Source organism: Dunckerocampus dactyliophorus, chromosome 10 (genome assembly GCF_027744805.1).
Source record: "Dunckerocampus dactyliophorus isolate RoL2022-P2 chromosome 10, RoL_Ddac_1.1, whole genome shotgun sequence".
NCBI classification, from domain to species: domain Eukaryota; kingdom Metazoa; phylum Chordata; class Actinopteri; order Syngnathiformes; family Syngnathidae; genus Dunckerocampus; species Dunckerocampus dactyliophorus.
The window spans coordinates 6,897,444-6,916,202 of NC_072828.1; the positions used below are offsets into that span (position 1 = coordinate 6,897,444).

General features: G+C 47.7%; 1 protein-coding gene across 1 annotated transcript; it reads right to left on the reverse strand.

Annotated features, from left to right (window-relative positions):
- Positions 1 to 13,993: 13,993 nt before the first annotated feature.
- On the reverse strand, positions 13,994 to 18,759 carry klhl30 (kelch-like family member 30). The gene is made up of 7 exons (XM_054790107.1): positions 17,772 to 18,759; positions 17,371 to 17,575; positions 16,565 to 16,651; positions 16,241 to 16,396; positions 15,583 to 15,771; positions 14,920 to 15,065; positions 13,994 to 14,838 (listed from the first exon to the last, which is right to left on the reverse strand). The coding sequence occupies exons 1-7, from the start codon at positions 18,543 to 18,545 to the stop codon at positions 14,590 to 14,592; spliced, it is 1,806 nt and encodes a 601-aa protein (XP_054646082.1). The 5' UTR covers positions 18,546 to 18,759; the 3' UTR covers positions 13,994 to 14,589.

An 18,759-nucleotide genomic window follows, 5' to 3' on the forward strand; every position in this document is an offset into this window, starting at 1 on the left:
AGAGGGAGCACTGCACCCCAAGCCGCAGGGAGGCCAAGCACCAGAGCCGAGAAGGCGAGACCAGCAGCAGACCAGCCGGCGGACCCCACCAGCCACCAGAAGCCAGACCAGCCACATGCCACCAGAGCCGACAGCGCACCACCCGCGCACCGGAGCCCCACCCCCGACAAGCCCGCAGACAGACCGGGGGAGGCGAGGACACAGACAGCGGACCAGTAGAGCACAAAGACCAGCAGCGACAAACGCCCAAGCGCCCGGCAAAGCAGAAACCCCCAGCGGGCCCCCGCAAGGCAGCTCCCCTCCCCAACCCGACCGTAGGCCACCCCCCAAAGTCCTATATGGATGTGAGGTGGTGCAGTGGAACAGGAAGGACGGGGGCCCCATACCCCAACGCCACCCAAACCGAGCAGGAGGGGACCAAGGACACATGACCGACCGGCCACCCACCACAGCCCAGGCTCGGGCGAGCCACAGGCCGCAGGACACACCACAGGCCCTACCCGGCCCGCCAGGATGCCCAGTCCGGTCCACCCAACCCCCCTGAGGCGATACCTCCAGCGCCCCCCAACACCGGAGCCCCACTGGAGATAGCGTCCACAGCGCCATAGCAACACCACGGCGACCACAAGAGCACCGGACCCCACATCGAGCAGAGCACGGCCACACCCACGAAGCACGCAAGCCAGAGGCGCCAAGGAGGGTCAGAGAAGCAAGCACCGCACAACAGGGCCCACAAGAGGAGCGGCTCCCCGCCCGGCGCCCAAGCAGATGCCCCTCATTTTTGGGGTGTCTTTGATTTCCCCCCTCTATAGGGTGATCATTTTCATTTCTATCAAATTATGTGGCATCATTTTGTTACTAATACATCACCCAATTATTGTCAGGAAATATATTCAAGATCATTTTTCCCCCAGTTTAGATCTGATGTGTTTTTGAAGTGTTCCTCTAATTTTTTTGAGCAGTATATTTTAATCCATGTTCTAAATGAATCTCCAAAGCCAAATTTTTGTAGTGTTGCAAAGAGAAATTTCCAGTTTACTCTGTCAAATGCTTTTTCAGCATCTAATGAGACAATTGTGGTTTCTAAATTATGGATGATAGAGTAATCAATCAGATTGATTAGACGGCGTACATTGCTAGTTGAGTTTCTCCCCTTGATAAATCCTGATTGATCAGGGTGTATTATATGAGGGGTAACTTTTTCCAGCCTGATAGCTAACGCTTTGCATATTTTTTTAAGATCTGCATTAATCAGTGAAATTGGACGATAACTGGAAGGTAGTGTTGGGTCCTTATCCGGTTTCAGCAGGAGACTGATTGTAGCTGAGTTCATGTTTGGAGGCAAGCATGAACTGTCTTTAATTTCCAAAACCATTCTTCAGTTCTAAACTGCTGTAAACTGAAGAAGCCTTTTGAACAAAAGGTGAAGCGTCTTCAACAAACAAGAAAAGTCCAATCGCCTCGATTCAACCTTTGTGGTTTTGCCTGATCTGGATGACTGAAAATCGAGAGACAGTCTGAAGACATGTTGAACAATGCAGTCTTTGTGCTAGTCAAGCATCAATGCTAGCCATTCTCAATGACTGGAAGAGGGCTACTGGAGGGCTCGGTCAACACGGGGAGACCCTATTTGATCCAATGTAAAATGTAATCGGCCAAACCAAGCTGCTCGAAATCTGTTCAACAAATCTGGGAGCGGGAAGGGTCCCAGATTTACATACTTCGACTTTTAACACAGGGCTTGTTGGTCTAGGGGTATGATTCTCGCTTCGGGTGCAAGAGGTCTCGGGTTCAAATGCCGGACGAGCCCTTGAGTTGCAACTCTATGACCAGGTATAGTAAATTAGTCATGATTGAGTTGTTGTCATTTGTTTTGATTCAGTGGTTTGGACAAGAAAGCAGCCAACAGTTCAGGAGGGCCTAAGTTCTGCTTGCTCACTTTCACGCTAAGGGTTGATTTTGTAAAGTCATTATGATAGAAAGAAGCCTTTTTCCAGTTGTGTCTGAATTTTTTGATTGGAGTTCTATTCCATTGTACAGGGCTCATAGGGGTATGATTCTTGCTTAGGGTGCAAAATGTTTTGTATGTGTGGTTTGAACACTTCGCAAAGGTGAAATTGAGGCAAAAAGACTGTCCTTGTTTGTTGAGACATTTCACCTTTCGTCCAACAGATTTCTTCAGTTCTAAACTGCTGTAAAGTGAAGAAGCCTTTTGAACGAAAGGTGAAGCGTCTTCAACAAAAAAGAAAAGTCCAATCGCCTCGATTCAACCTTTATGGTTTTGCCTGATCTGGATGATTGAGATTCTAGAGACAATCTGAAGACATGTTGAAAAATGCAGTCTTTGTGCTTGTCAAGGATCAATGCTAGCCATTCTCAATGACTGTCCTCAGTTCTCCTCATCTCCTGAGCAGGAAACGACAATGGTCAAACCAACAACAGGAGCCTGAAATTGCCCAGACTGCCCCTACTTTAGAAGTGTTAAACCAATTCGATCTCCAACCCCCAATCCTGATTGTTCACGTCTCACCATCATGTCCAAGCTGGTCTGCATGCTACTGATGGTGGAGTACTTCTCGTTGTTTTGGCTGCGTAGGTGCTGTACTGTGTCCACCAGCTCTACAACCCTGAATGCACCAACATGGACAGACTAGAGTTCCTCAAGACATTACAATTGTCCTTAATAGTCCCTTAGTCATGCTTCCGTGCCTGGAGAAGAGCTCTACTTTCTCAGCATCGCTGTGACCCTGCAGCTGCATGGCCTCTCTGAGCTTGACCTTCAGCTGCCTCTCCAGTGCCGACACCTCCGCACCAAAAGAGGCGCTCTCCTGCGTCGCCCTGGACTAAAGGTTCTGACAAGTGATGTGAAGCTGCTGGCTGGCCGCGGCACACTCACCTCGCATGTCAGAAAGCTTCCTGGAAGGAGGAATTATGTGTGATTGTGTCGTTTGGCTGTATGGCTACAAGAAAGGTCGGACATTGCTTGTATTTGAATGATTCCGGTCCTGATTCCGAATCCTTGTTTCGATTACGGTTCCTAACAATTAAAATGCTTTTAAGGGCCATAAAAGTGTGTGAGGGCGCTAACCACAGTTCTTATTGAATGAAATGTCTGAAATTCCCCCATTAATTTATTAACGATATTAACTTTATCAACTTTAATATGAATTTCTCACTAATCTATTTTCACAGGAGCACACTTTCACAAAAGGTGCTCATGAAAAAACAGTTCCACATTTGCTGTTGTTTGTATGTGAGTGTGTGAGGCTGCAGGCACTTAAACATACACTAACCTGGGTGCAGGTTTGTAAAAGGTTTGTCTATGAGCTATACGTGTTACACTTCTATACTCTGCTGCCTCAATGTTGGTGTAAGCAACCAACTAATATATACTGTACAACCAATGACAAAGCTTGATTTTCGAGGGAATCCCCACTCATAGTGACATGTTTTCACCCCTGCACCGTGCGGGTATTGGAACACCAATATAAATGAAATCTTCAAGATTAAACACTCTTAAAACACAAAATAATCATCAAACTTACTTATTTGTTCATATGATGCACACAAAGCAATGAACAACTTCATCCTGTCTCCTTCTGCTCTGTTCTCGCATATTCTTAATTTTGAGTGTTAAGTGTTAATTACTTTTCATTTTTATTCACGTACCCCCTATTACAATTGGCGTACCCCGAAGCTAGGGTGTAAGCTATTTTTTATGACACCCTTATGATATCATTGTGTTGCAAATGTTGCACTGAGCCGACTGCTTTTTTTATGAAGTTAAGCCGAACTTTGCAGCCCCTTCTGCTTCCTTGGTGTTTGCCGGCTTTTTCCTCGTTGGTGTTCGTGGGTATTTCTTCCGCTCGGCGCACTGGGCATCAAACTAGTAATTGAAATTTTAAAATTTGAACGATGCAAGGAGAATTAGAATGTTAGTCCCGGTTCTCATTGATGCTCGAGACTCGATGCCCAACCTTAGCTACAAGCAAAGTTTTTTAGTGATGTTTTTTTTGGAAGCCACTTTATCGTCACTCATATTTGCAAAAATAAAAAACAAAATTGTTCTGTGACACTTTATTGCTGTAGTCAAACACAGACAGTCATGCAGTTGGAAGCTTTGGTTGTCTTTTCAGTGCCACCTACAGGATCAGAGTGGTAGTGTAGATAAGCAGGGTGAATCCAGCCACCCTACGGAGGAAACTCATTTCAGCCGCTTGTACGTGTGATCTCCTTCTTTCGGTCACGACCCAACGCTGATGACTGCATAGCAGTACTACTAGATGCCACTAGGTGACATTTTGCGAAAACCAACAGAGGTTAACTCCTTTCTACACTTTATGACAGTAAAGAATACTAATGACCACACTGACAGTATCCACGGTGAACTAAGAAGTGATGAGAACATCATCATAATCATGTGCATGTACTGTATGTGACACTGTTCCTCCAAGTCCTGCATTCCAAAAGTCCTGTAACCTCTCAACCTCACGCAAGCCAAAGTGGTTGTGAAGCATCCACTGTGTGCCGGTGCCAGACACCCTGTCTTCACTAATAGGAACCACATGGGCCAGGAGCACGGCAAACACACTGCCCCAGAACCCCCTCTCCCTTAAATAACCCACCCCCATCCTGTCACCAAAGCACCATACAAACTCTTCAAAATCAACCCCGTGACCCTCCCCCAACCACCTCCCCACTCCTGTACCTCATCTCAACTCCAGGTATCCAATCAAGGCAAGAACAACAACAAAAACAGTCTCACGCAACCACTTTGTTACCATTATGCTCACAGGTTTAAACAAATTTACGGACATCGTGCATCGTTGGCTTTGGCCTTGTGGTGTTTTTCTACACACACACACACGCACACGCACATACACAGGTAGCTGTGCTTGCAGTGTGCACATCATCAATGGACGTGCATCATGTCCATCAAAGACCACAATCATTACACTGATATTTTGTGTTCTATAGCAAGCCAACTTGTATTTATTACTAATTATTTAACTGATACTTATTTTGAGTGCATCAGCAATGTTTCCCACACATTTATTTATTTGTGGCCACCCGCCAAACTGAATAATACTGGGGTCACAATTTTGGGGTCATTTTAGGCCCAGTGTATTAATAGTCTTTCCTGTGAGGACTAAACTGTACATATTCTGCACAGAGAAAGGGTAGGGAGGGAGGTCAGCTAGGTCAAAAGTTGAGAAACCATCTCTGAACAGAGGAGGAGGCCTGCGACACCACCAATCCCAAATATACAATGCTGTCCTTTCATCTCTCCCTAAAAGATTCAATAATTTAACCTCTAGCAAATAAACAAAGACTCAGTCACCTTGGTTTCAGACATGTCGATGACCATCATTACATCTGAACAAAATACTAACGGAGTGATTCCACCCTAATGACAGGTCCCACTCTATTGTATCTTAACCACTCTCATTTGACGCCACAAAAGAGCAAAACCGTTCTTATCCGGACATGTCTCTCTCTACCTTTAGAGGACAAATACTTTGGATCCTGTAACAACCCCTCACACTAGAGCTGTCCTATCTAGTCACTGATCATGAACTGATGAAGCCTGCTCGGATGGGAGGCGAAACATCTCCTAAGAAAACCTCATCAGTGAAGCAGTCATGGCATTATTTGGTCCTGCTGGGTTCCACTGTGTCTCACATGACGCCACACAACAGCAGGCATCAGCCCTAGCTTCATTAATTCCTCTATTTGCAAGAGACCTACAGGATATCAAACTCCAGAGGAGAAGTTCATGTAGGAAAAAAAGGCAAGTCTATATTTTCCTGTAGCTACAGATAAAGAATGTACAAAGAGCAGGAAGGAGGCAATAAACTAGAAAAAAGGACGCACGGTGTGGGAGAGGGAATTTCTGACTAAAATACATCGCTTTGGGCATTATTATCACTTGTTAATAGAAAATCCGAGAGGCTACAGAAATTACGCGAATGATGTGGATGAAACACGCTAGGGCACGCTTTGATACACCCTTTGATATACCTTTGATACACCCGCATTGTTTGCACATACAGTAGATTGCGGTGCATTCGCTGTGTGTGGTGCGTTCGCAGTGCGTGCAAGTTGCATTAACGATGGAAATTATGCGTGCCCCAAATTTTGAACATTTCAAAATTGTTTCTGCACACTGGCACGCAGCTCCACACACTTTACACATACTTCGCACCTATTTAGAACCAATTTACTCAGTGGCACACCATTGGCATGCAAAATTGCGTACCACTGCAGGGACAAAGTGTGTGCAAGTGGAAACGAGGCTTAAGTCAAAATGAAACTCGAACTACAGTCACACACATTAGGTTGTATGGAAAAAAAGGGAACCTTCCTAGCCAAGATAAACCGTTTTTAAGGTGAGGTATAAAGATAAACACAAAACTATGTAAAAACTATGCCGGACTCCAACAAATTAAAGTATGGGTTGTCTCTTTGAAGGACTTCCTCCCCAGCCTGCTGCTCTGGATTAGCCATGCTCCATGCCGGAAGCTCCCAGGAGGGGGCTGTAATAGTTTGTTGTCGCGACCCCACCCTGCCCCCCACCAGCATCATCATGTCCTACCAAGCTGCGTTTTAATAATTACATCTCAGCACCTGCAAGCGTGCTCATTATCCCCAATGCATGATGTCTGTAAATACACCCAAGGGACAGGCCAGTCATCCCAATCCTCCCAACTAAGTGGGCTTCCTGGGCTCCCGGACCATACACCTCTTCTGCTAACGTCACTACAGCTGCTCTGCAACAATGTCCACTGTGATATTTATGTAGCGTGGAGTCTTTTTGTCATTTCACGGCTCCATATGGTTGCTATGGTTGCCTTTCACCCTACACCCCTGAGTATCCGCTTCTACAGCCCGGCTCATATTTCCAAAGTGGAAGAGTGCCACGCCTCTTAAAATGTGCTTTGAATTATCTTTTTATATTTCTTGATATCTATGATTTGTGCCACTCCTCATATTGTCTCCTCGGATAAATACTTCGGCCAACTTCAGTCAGCTTGCAGTCAGCTGATAAAGCCTCCCTGACACTACGTTGAGGACATCTGGCGGTGTGGCCGGCATGCAAAGGGTTACATCTGCAATCGTTTGGCCTGGCCTGAGCCGAGAGGCTTAATAATGGGAATTAATGGAGCACACTATCCTTCAGATTGCTAAACACAGCTGGAGCGGATGTCCATCGCCCCAAAGCCCCCCGCTGGTTGGGAAAGTTGTTTAGTGTGTCACCACTGACAAGTCGAGTGGAGTGTCTTATTGCTGCAATGAGAAGCACATGGAAGTGTTGTCATGCGGCAGGCCAAAATAGGGGCTCCCCCTGGTGAGGACAACATTGCACAAATTGGCTCAGGACTCAAGTGACAGGTTTCATGAAATACTACTCATTGCCAAAATTCACCATAACAGAACATGACGGTACACTATTCTAATATTCCTCCTAGAGGCAGTGAGCAGCTTGGGAATGACACCAGAGTTGGAAATGTTTCGATAATAATTATCATGCCTTAAATTATCCAATGGGTTTAAAAGAGTACAGTAGACCATCAGTATTCATGGCAAAAAAACATGGATAACGGATGCACTATTAAAAAAGTGCCTATTTTTGATCATCTAAACCTTTTAAATGCAATTTTACTCAATAAAAACAGTTACAGACATACAGTATTGAAGTTACAAAACATGCAGTTACACAACAGCATGTCTTGTCAAAGCATCTTCCTGCTGGAAAAAGTTGAGTGAATTGACTTGTGAACAAAGTGAAAATGGGGGAGTAACACAATCCTTCCAATCAGACTTTATCTGCAGGGATCAGCACTTGCCAAGCTGGGAAAAGGCATCAGGAAGTGTTTGCCACTTCCTGATTTCTTGTTTTTACCCCAAAAAAACTCCAGCAAACCACAGTGAGAGCCATTATCCATAAATGGTGAAAACCTGGAACAGTGGTGAACCTTCCCAGGAGTGGCCGCCCACCCAAAATGACTCCAAGAGCGCAGCAACGACTCATCCAAGAGGTCTCAAAAGACCCCACAACAACATCCAAAGAACTGCAGGTCTCACTTGCCTCAGTTAAGGTCAGTGTTCATGACTCCACCATAAGAAAGACACTGGGCAAAAATGGCTTGCATGGCCAAAAACCACTGCTGCACAAAAAGAACATTAAGGCTCGTCTCAATTGTGGCAGAAAACATCTTCATGATCCCCAAGAACCTTTGGGAAAATACTCTGTGGTCAGAGTATTTCAAGACAAGACCTGATCCGCTTGAATTATACTCCACTATTGAAGTCAATAGAGGATGATCTTGCACGTTGGAGAACCTTGCCCATCTCACTTACAGGCAGAGTATCCACCGTGAAAATGATGATTTTACCAAAGGTTAATTATCTATTTTCCATGATCCCCACCAAACCATCTATAATTTGGTTCAAGTCATTAGATTCATATATAAATAAATTTCTTTGGAAAAATAAGCCAGCACGAATAAGTCTCAAAACTTTACAAAAATCTAAAGAATAAACTTCTCCAACTACTTCCTTGCAAACAGGTTACAGTATATCTTAAAATGGATCAAACCTAACCCATTGGATTATTTATGGGTAGACATAGAACAATCACTTAGCCACGAAATCCCAATTTGTAACCTGCCCTTCATTAACCAAATCCTCCGGAAAAATAATTGTTTTAAAAGTATAAATACAGGTATAAGCACCACTCTGACAGCTTGGTGGGAATTTCTAAAAATAACAAAATTCTCGCTCACTCCTTGCCAATACACTCCCATCTGGATTAATCCTGACATCTTGCTTAAAAAGAAACCATTACATTTCCCAACATGGCACGAAAAAGGAATAAGTTGTATGAAAAATATAATTATAGGAAACAACTTTATCTCATTTAACAACCTTGTTACACAGTATGGAATAAATCATAACAAATTTTTTGAATACATACAAATTAAATCTATAATTAAAGCACGTTTCAGGACTATATCATGGGAAAGCAATACTACTATTGACCAATGATTTTTTTAAAATATCTGCCCCTAAAACATTATCTAAATTATATATTCTACTTTCAAAAAATGACAACACAATCAGAGTACCAATCTCCAAATGGAGCTCAGATTTATCTACAAGCTGTGACCCTGAATTCTGGAAGCAAATATGTCTTAATGCTTCCCGGTTAATCAATAATCCCAACCTACAGCTGATTCAGTTTAAAATCCTTCATAGAGTACACTACACAGGACATAGAATGTTTAGAATGGGCTTAACTGACTCTAACATCTGTACACACTGCTCAGACCATAGAATAGATGACTACTTGCACTCCATGTGGACCTGTGCTCCCATTAAAAATAATTATTGGCACGGAGTGTGTGAGTACCTATCTTTGGCACTTGGGTTCTCCATTCCTACCTCCCCTTTACTGTGCCTGCTGGGCGATCTCTCCACAATTGATGTAGAAACAAACCAAACACAGCTTCTCATCACTGCATTAAGCATCGCCAAGAAAACCATTCTCATCAATTGGAAATCAAGGAAGAAACTGAACATAGCTCTTTACAAAAATCTTTTGTTAGATCATATAGCTATGGAGAGAATGTCTGCTGAATCTAAGGAACAAATGTCAGAATTTCAATCTATATGGGCACCAATAATTAATTCCCTGACCTGACTCTCAGGGGGGTGAGGGCGTCTGTCTCCGCCCCTGGGGGTCTTGTTGGCGGGGGGCTGGCGGGCGGTCCCTGCTACCTGCTGGTGTCTGGCTGGTCTCTGCTTCCTGGCCGGCGGTTGTCTCTCTCCCTCCGGGGTTTCTCCCTTGGCGTGTTGGTGGATGGGCGGGGGCTGTAGTGGTGGCCGGTCTGCGGCGTGTCGGGGGGCGGGGCGGGCGGGGGCATCTGCTTGGGGGGGCCGCTCCTTTCGTGGGCCCTGTCGTGTGGTGCTTGCTTCTCTGTCCCTCCCTGGCGCCTCTGGCTTGCGTGCTTCGTGGGTGTGGCCGTGCTCCGCTCTATGTGGGGTCCGGTGCTCTTGTGGTCGTCGTGGTGTTGCTCCCTTGCCGGCCGTGGTGGTATGCGGGAGGCGCGTGGGCGTGGTTCCCGCTGTCCTGGTGGCGGTCGTGGCTGGTCCGTGGTGTTTGGCGGTTTGGGGGTGGCGCTGTGGACGCTACCTCCGGTGGGGCTCCGGTGTTGGGGGGCGCTGGGGGTATCGCCTCTGGGGGGTTGGGTGGGCCGGACTGGGCATCCTGGCGGGCCGGGTAGGGCCTGTGGTGTGTCCTGCGGCCTGTGGCTCGCCCGAGCCTGGGCTGTGGTGGGTGGCCGGTCGGTCATGTGTCCTTGGTCCCCCCCCGCTCGGTTTGGGTGGCGTTGGGGTGTGTGGCCCCCGTCCTTCCTGTGCCACTGCACCACCTCACATATATATCGGACTTTGGGGGGTGGCCTACGGTCGGGCGTGGTTGGGGAGGGGAGCTGCCTTGCGGGGCTCCTTTGCTCCTGCCGTGCCACTGACCTGTTGTCCCCCAATTTTAATCGCAGAGTAGACACTTAGGGTTTGGGGGGGCTGGTCAGGTGAGGGACCCTCCGATTTTAATTGCATCATTAGCTATCATCCACATACACCCCATATACATGCACACAGATACACCCCTCAGGGACACAGAGACCAGCTTTTCATAGGTGTCCTCTTTTATTTTATTTTATTTATTTATTATTTTTTTAAATTGCATTATAGACACAATCACACCTTATCACATACACGGGTGGGGCGGGCTGGATTGGGGTGCCTCGTGCACTGCGGCGCCTGCCCGCCAGGGTCGGCGGTGTGGCCGGGGGCCTGGCCGTCACAGTGGCTCGCCCGGGGTGGCCTGGCCTGTGGGATGCCTATGTCTGGTTTGCCTGCCCTTCCCTGGGGTGGCCCTCTGCGGCCTGTTGATGCCGGGGCGTGCGCCGGGGGGGGGCGGCTTGCGGTGCTTCTCCTGGACTGACACGAGCTGCGGGCGCTTCTGCGCTCTTGGGGCGGGTTCGGCGGTCTCCCGGGGGCGGTGCCGGTGCTGCGGGTGGCCTGTGTGCTGCTGGGGCGCCGGGCCGGCTGGTGGGTTGGGGCTTGGTCATGCTTGCGGGTACTGTGGGCCTGGGTGGCGGGGTGGTTGCCCTGGGGCCGGGCCCGCTGGGGGGGTTGTGCTCTGCCGGGCGCTTGGGCGTTTGTCGCCGTTGCGCTTTGTGCTCTGCTGGGCCGCTGTCTGTGTCCTCTCCTCCCCCGGTCTTTCTGCGGGCTTGTCGGGGGTGGGGCTCCGGTGCGCGGGTGGCATGCTGTCGGCTCTGGTGGCATGTGGCTGGTCTGGCTTCTGGTGGTTTGTGGGGTCCGTCGGCTGGTCTGCTGCTGGTCTCGCCTTCTCGGCTCTGGTGCTTGTGCTCGCTGCGGCTTGGGGTGCGGTGCTCCCACTCCCTCTTCGGGGTTTGCTGGCCCGCGGGTGTCGGTTGGCGCTGTGTGGTGGTTCGCCTGGCTGCTCGCCCGTTTTCCCGCCCACCTGCTCAGTTTCCCGCTTTCCTCCTCGCTGGCTCCCCTGTCTGCCTTGCTGGTGGCGTCCTACCGTTGGGAGGGTGTGGCCTGGTGTCTTCCTGCTCCCCGGCGGTCCGCGCTCTCCGCGCCGGGAATCTGGATTGTATGTCTGGGACCCCGGGGTCCCCGGCTCCGCTGCTCCTTGGGTTACCAACGGAGGATAGGGTGAGGCTCCCGGGTGTCGGGCAGTTGACCACTGTGTGTGTGCGTGCGTGTGTGTGTGCGCGCGCGTGTGTGCGTGCGTGTGCGTGCATGTGTGTGCGCGCTTGAGTGCGTAGGAGTGTGTATGTGCATGCCCGTGGGGGCGTAGGGGTGTGTATGTGCGTGCGTGTGGGTGCAGAGGAGTGTGTATGTGCGTGCGTGTGTGTACTTTTATTTATTTATTTATTTATTTTAGTTATTTATTTTTGGGAGGGGCATACAGGGGTTTGCTTCGTGGGGTCAGGTGCTGGGTGATACATCTCTGCCGCCCGTGCCTCCGCCGGTTGGGTGGAGGGTGTGCCTCCTGCATCCCTGGGCGGGGCGGCCCTGTGTCGGGGGTCGGGTGGGGGTTGGCCCGGGGCAGGCCGGGCTCCGCTCCCTGGGGGTGGGGGTGGCGGGGGGGCGGGGATTGGCGCTTCCGGCACGGGCGGGCTACTTTCCGGTTGTGGGAGCGTCTCTGGGCCTGCCGGTTTGTGGCCCCCGGTAGTCGTCTGCCTTTGTGGGGTGTGATCTTTCGCTGGTCTCAGGGGTCGGCAGTCCTCCGGCCCGCCGGGGCCCTGTCCTTGGCTGGGATTACCTCTCTTCGGCCCCTTGCTGGTCTTCCAGGGGGTGAGGGCTCTCTGGGCTGGCTCTTGGGGCACTGATCTTTGTGCTGCCTGTCCCTGTGGGCCTGGTGGCCTTCTGACGGCGGGGGCTCGGCCTGGCTATTTGGGGCGGGGCTCTCTGGGAGGTGGAAGGCGGCCCCTTTCCTTTCATGCATTCTCAGTGACAATTACACGCCCACACATTCTTGCACCTTTATATATATGAAGTCTTCCCCACATACAGAGATACCTGTACATATGCACACTCACAGTACATAGGTACTTCCCCACATTACTCACTGAGTTAACCAGGGTGTTATTATGTTGTTGGTTTTATTACAGCAATGGTGATATCAGCAGTATGACTATAGTTTTTTTTTACAATGATCCCAGTAATTATCATTCTGTTCACTATCATGGATAATCATTTCATTACTACAATTATGTGTGACTGTTTCAATGCAGTATTGTCATTGTGATCACTATCATAATTCATCATTTCATGACTGCTATTATGTGTGACTGTTTCAATGCAGTATTGTCATTGTGATCATTATCATAGTTCATCATTTCATGACTACTATTATGTGTGATTGTCATTGACAGCGTTGTCATTGTGGTTGTTGATATTGTTTTATCCTTTGTCCTTATGTCGTTGTTCATCTTTATAGTTGTCACAGACATTTATTTGCTGATGTTGTTCTGTATGTTTCTGTTGTTTTGTTCTTGTTGTCACAATTGTTGTTCTTGCTGCTGTTGTCCTTGTCTCTTGTCTCTCTTTTTTTTTTGTCCCCCTCTCATCATTTTCTCTTCTTCTCTGTCCCCTCCTGCTCCGGTCCGGTCGCTCCAAATTTGCTTTATAACAAGCATCAAAGTCAATTAAAAAGAGAGAAAAAAAAGAGTATTTCAAGACAAAAGTTGAACCTTTTGGAAGGTGTGTGTCTCATTACATCTGACGTAAAAGTAACGCTGCATTTCAGAAAAAGACCTCATACCAACAGTAAAATATGGTGGTGGTAGTGTGATGGTCTGGGCCTGTGTTGCTGCTTCAGGACCTGTAATACATGCTGTGATAAATGGAACCATGAATTCTGCTGTCTAGGAAAAAATCCTGAAGGAGAATGTCCGGCCATCTGTTGGTGACCTCAAGCTGAAACCAACTTGGGTTGTGCAGCAGGACAATGATCCAAAACACACCAGCAAGTCCACCTCTGAATGGCTGAAGAAAAACAAAATGAAGACTTTGGAGTCGCCTAGTCAAAGACCTGACCTGAATCCTATTAAGATGCTGTGGCATGACCTTCAAAAGGCGCTTCATGCTGGAAAACCCTCAAATGTGGCTGGCAAACACTTTTTCAAACCACTGTAAAGATTCTGTCCACAACCGTATATAAATCGTTTAGTCTTCTCCTTAAGGAGAACTAATGGCGAAAAGTTATTCACGTTAAATAATGAATGAAATAGGTTTAAAAATGAAAGAAGTGGTCTACCAACCTGAATGATGACATCCAATGCAGGTGAAAGCTTGTTTTCTTCCCGTAAGGAACTCATTACAAAAAAATGAATGAAAAAAAAAGTGAAAAAAAGTGACAATAAATGTAAAGCTTTATTGTAGCTCCCTGAAAATGAAGGACCGTAAATATAGCAGCATGTCGCTATGCCTGACTGAAATAAAACTTTCAAACCGAAAGCAGTCAAATCTAAAAATCAAAATCAAGAGTTTCATGAAAGAGTATGGCGATTGATTAAAGAATATTAGAAATAATATAAATTAGCTGGAAATGAAAAAAGTGGGAAGAAAAAAGTCAGCTGTTCAAACTTCACGAGCACCGACTTGACTTCCTCGCGACCACAGGCCAGGTTGCCATGGCGACCACACGCCTTGGCGTCGTAGCCATGGAAATGGAGTGTTGTTTAAGTGTTGCCTTGGCAGGATATAGACAGACGCTACTGAGAGAGAGAACTGGATTCCTTAGGATTAATAGTCACAAGTGGTGTGATTTTAACACTTATTTTTATATTTCTAATAAAAAAAAAGCCTATAACACATTTAGTAGTCTGCACACTCATTCACATTCAGTAGCACCAAATAGTTCTAACATCAGAGAGGACGCGTGGCTCATGTGACGGCTATTTTGGGCCATCCCGGGACGAACATTCCGGATCCTATCATGACACAAGCTTGTCCCGCTGACCCCCAGGTTTCACCACGTGGCGCGAGCTACGTAGCGTCTGCTGGGAAGATTTCGGGCCAGTGGGCGGGGTCGAGGAAGATAGTGGAGAGGCCGCTGTAGAACCACAGTCTGGGAAGGAAGCTCTCCACCTCCCAGGTGTCGCAAGCCCGATTGTACACCTCCACCTCCACCCCGTAGTCGCCCTCCATGCCCTTCCAGTGGCCTCCGGTTACAAAGAGCCTCCCATCTAGGGTGACCAGGCCGCCGTTCTCATGGAGCATGTGCAGAAGTTGGATCTGCAGAGCGGAAGAGTCCTATCAGTGTTGCTTGGAAACGTTAAGATAAGATCACCTCAGCGGTATCATTCATGAACCCACCTTCTGCCACATGTTGGCATCCGGGTCATAACAGTAGACCTTCTTTGTGTTGTCTGCCAGCAGATAGATGATCCCCTCCACGCACACGGACCGAGGAGACGACAGATATTTGGGGATGAAGGGTGAGCAGATGCTCATCCAGCTGTCTGTCAGAATAAAACAACAGCATGACACGGATGACTGCGTGGACACCGGTCCCGGGACACCTACGAGGTGTGAAAAGTGAAGAAAACGTGGAGTCTCTGCAGCTAGAACAGCTTCCACAAGATAGCGGAGTGTGTCTGTAAGGATTTTTGTACTTTTGTGAGGTCCCAAAAGTGTTCTTCCACAGCAAACCCCTCCAATCACGCCTCAATAGACCGCTAAATCTCAAAAAAGATTATCAAATGTTTAAAATAATACATACATAATACATACTTAAAGTAATTTAACATCAATGTATTCAAATATGAATAATAATAATATTTTATTTTTTATGAATTGATTTGTAATTAATGTAAAAATTATAATTGATAAAAATATTTATAATAAAAAGATACATATGGTAAATAAAAAAATACAAATGATTATTTATAATAATATAACACAAATATTAATAACATTAGGCTCCTTAGTACAGGATTTCTTTGCTAAAACGTTTAAAAGATCGTCTGGCATCTTTACCTATGACGGGGTTGTAGCACTGCATGGTCAAAGCGTTGTACTTGACTGCGCAGGAGCCAATCACATACAGCTTCCCCTGGCACGCCGCGGCTGTGAAGTTGGTCACGTATTTTAAGGCGGGACACGTGGAGGCCCAGGTGTCGTGGTACGGATCGTAATGCTCCATCTCCACGCGGTCTGATGTCGTACCTGAAGGCAGCAGGCGGAGAAATGAGCGACCCGTGCGTACTCACCGGCCACATCATTAGGTACACAGGCATTAATTGGAAGCAGGCAATAATAATAATGAATAATAATAATCATTTGGAGTGCCTGCGAAAGTGGGAAGGATACCGTAGCTCTCTGACCACATGGTCATTCATTTTTTAATAAGTATATTGCACAACACAGCAGCAACACAACCAATGTTGTAATAGCTGTGAGGAGCAAAGTGCTCAGTTAGCATTAATAGCACTGATGATTTGATTGTAAACAGCAGTACGACAAGTGTAACACACATAAACCAGCTGAGTAGCAACATTTTAAAGAGCATGCAGAGTCAAGTAAAACCGACTACTTAGTTAATAGTTAATTTAAAAAGGTACATCCGGAGGTTGCCTACAGCCACACCTATTAATGCCAATGATTTTTGAGCGGTTCCTAATTTCAGATTTCTTACCTCCGATGACGTAAATCTCCCCGTTGAGTGCCACCGACGAGTGGTTGGTGCGAGGTCGGAGCATTGGCGCCACGGTGACCCACCTCCCTTCCTTCGTGATGTACTTCCAAGTCTCCGTGGTGGACCAGGTGTTGGTGTTGGAGCCCCGCGAACCTCCTGCAGGCCAAATGTTATATATGTTTTGTTTTTACTTTATGCTGGGGCCTCTTGCCAGGTCATCATTGCAAATGAGAAACTGATCGTAGTTGATTTTACCTGGTAAAATAAAGGTGAAATAAAAATAAATATAAAAAAAACGCAGTCCTTCAAAGTGCTCACACACACCTGTGACGTAGACGTCATTGTTGAGAGACACCATGGAGAAGCCCCACTTGTTGGGGTTGGGGAAGTTTGGGAGCTCGTGCCACTGTTCTGCAAAGCAAACAGACAGTGAAAACCTTTTCGCAAAGGTTCCGTTCCGGACCCACCAGCAAATGGCGAAAATCCACAAGTAATTAATATGACCATAAAAATATCTATTTTTGACACACGGCTAGCTCCTCCCCCTCCAAACCCTCCTGATAGCTTCCCATTGTTCTCCAATTTAGTCTCAACACTTACAGTAATTCATGAATTATTATTGACTTAGAGTAAATTACACCCACACAACTTGCGGTTCACATGAGTCGGCAGGTACAAGGGATGCAGGACTCGACGCCAGTATCGCCAGTTTGAAGGAAATTTGTCGGCTTCTTTAAAATTTCCTGTCGCCACTGGGGGGCGCTGAGACAAATTCAGGAAGTGACCGATGCATAGCTTCTTCGAGTGGCGATGAAGATCTGACCTTATTGAGCCAAGTTATGATCATTTACAGCAGGGGTGTCTCAAGTGCGTCGCAGGGTCATTTTTTTTATCAGTCCTCTGCACCTTTTTTAGACCATTTTTTTTACAACAAAACTAACAAAAGCAACAAGAAAATGGAAAATGAGCACAAATTTTACAAGAATAAAGTTAAAATAGTAGAAGTCATAATATCATAGTATCAGTAAAAAATTGTAATTGTGGGAATTGTCTGTGGGAATTTTTGCCTCCTTCAAGGCGTACTGAGCTCCACAATTCAAATTCTGGAAAGGAAGCTTTCGTGTTCGTACTTGTTTTGGTGTTGTAGAAGCCGCAGTTCCTGGGCTGCACTCTACTCTCTCTCGGACTTTGTTCATTGTCTTCCTCCGAGTCGTCGTCGTCTGAGTCGTCGTCCAGGGAACGACCCCCCATGACGAACAGCACCTCCTGCAGGTTGGGCTGTGGACTTGTTGACGAGTTGGCTCGACCTGTGCACTCCGGGACCAAATGCATTTTCTGGGAAAAAAATGTAGGCAGTCAAATAATGAAAATACTGTAAATTTGTCCAGATTTGATCCAAAATGAGGTCGTTTTTTGGGTCATCTTGGAACCTGGAATTGTCCTACCAGTCACCTTTGACTGGTGGCTTTTGCACTCTACTGTATTTTTTGGGGTTCAGACCCTGAATGCTTTAAAAGTCCTGAGCACAAACCTCCATGTGAACCTTCTCCACAGCCTCCCTGCAGCCAGCGGACGCCTGCACCAGACCGTCCTGCAGCAGTCTACCCCCCAGGTAGTCCAGGCTGAGCAGGGCCAGACGGCACAGGCTCAGAAGTTCTGGGAGGTGGCAGAGCCGAGACTCCTTGCGGTGACCGACCCATTTGAGGATGGCCTCCACACGGGCGCACTCGGAGCGGACTTGCAGTCCCTCGTCGCGCAGGCAGGACACGAGCCGCTCTTTCTCCTGTAAGAGGAACTCCTCGCCTTGCTGAACCGCCTCAAAGTTCTCCAGCAGGAAGGCCCGTGCTTTGGCCATCACCTCGGGGCAGCCGTGGATCTCGCCGAACTCCAGGATCCCCAGACAGTTGGTGGCGTCAATCTGGTGCTGGAGGTAGCGGCTGCACACGGCTCGCACCGTCTGGAACTGCAGCTGGCTGGAGGTTTGGATGAGGCCCTCCACGTTGCTCTGGTTGATGGTCAGCTTGCCCGTGTAGGCGAAGTCCAGCAAGCAGCCCAGAATATCTGGGTCCACGTCTTGAAGCTCCACCCGCGCAGCGATGCTCTCCACAAAGTCGCCCGAGAACATGCAGCGGAAGTAGGAGCTGCAGAGGGCCAGCACGCCGCGGTGGCACGGGAAGTCACGTCCGCCGGCCCTCAGCGTCACGTCCACCAGTTTGGGCTGAGAGCAGAGCGAGCGCAGGCCCTCCAGGATGCTCTGAGCATGCGAGGACAAGCAGAAGTCCAGATCGTCAACATTGCGCACCATCCTCAACTTGACTTGAAAAAAAACCACAAAGCAAATCAAACAAATCCTTCCACAGAAACACGTCCTTCACCTGCAAGACAAAATATTTAGGTTAGCTTCCAGGACAGCATGATAGTTACTGTAGGTAGGGTGGCCCAGAGGCCTGCGTGGCCCAGCTCCTTCAGAGGGAGATGGAGGCGGTGCCACAACAGATGGACGTGCGGTTTTAGCGCTA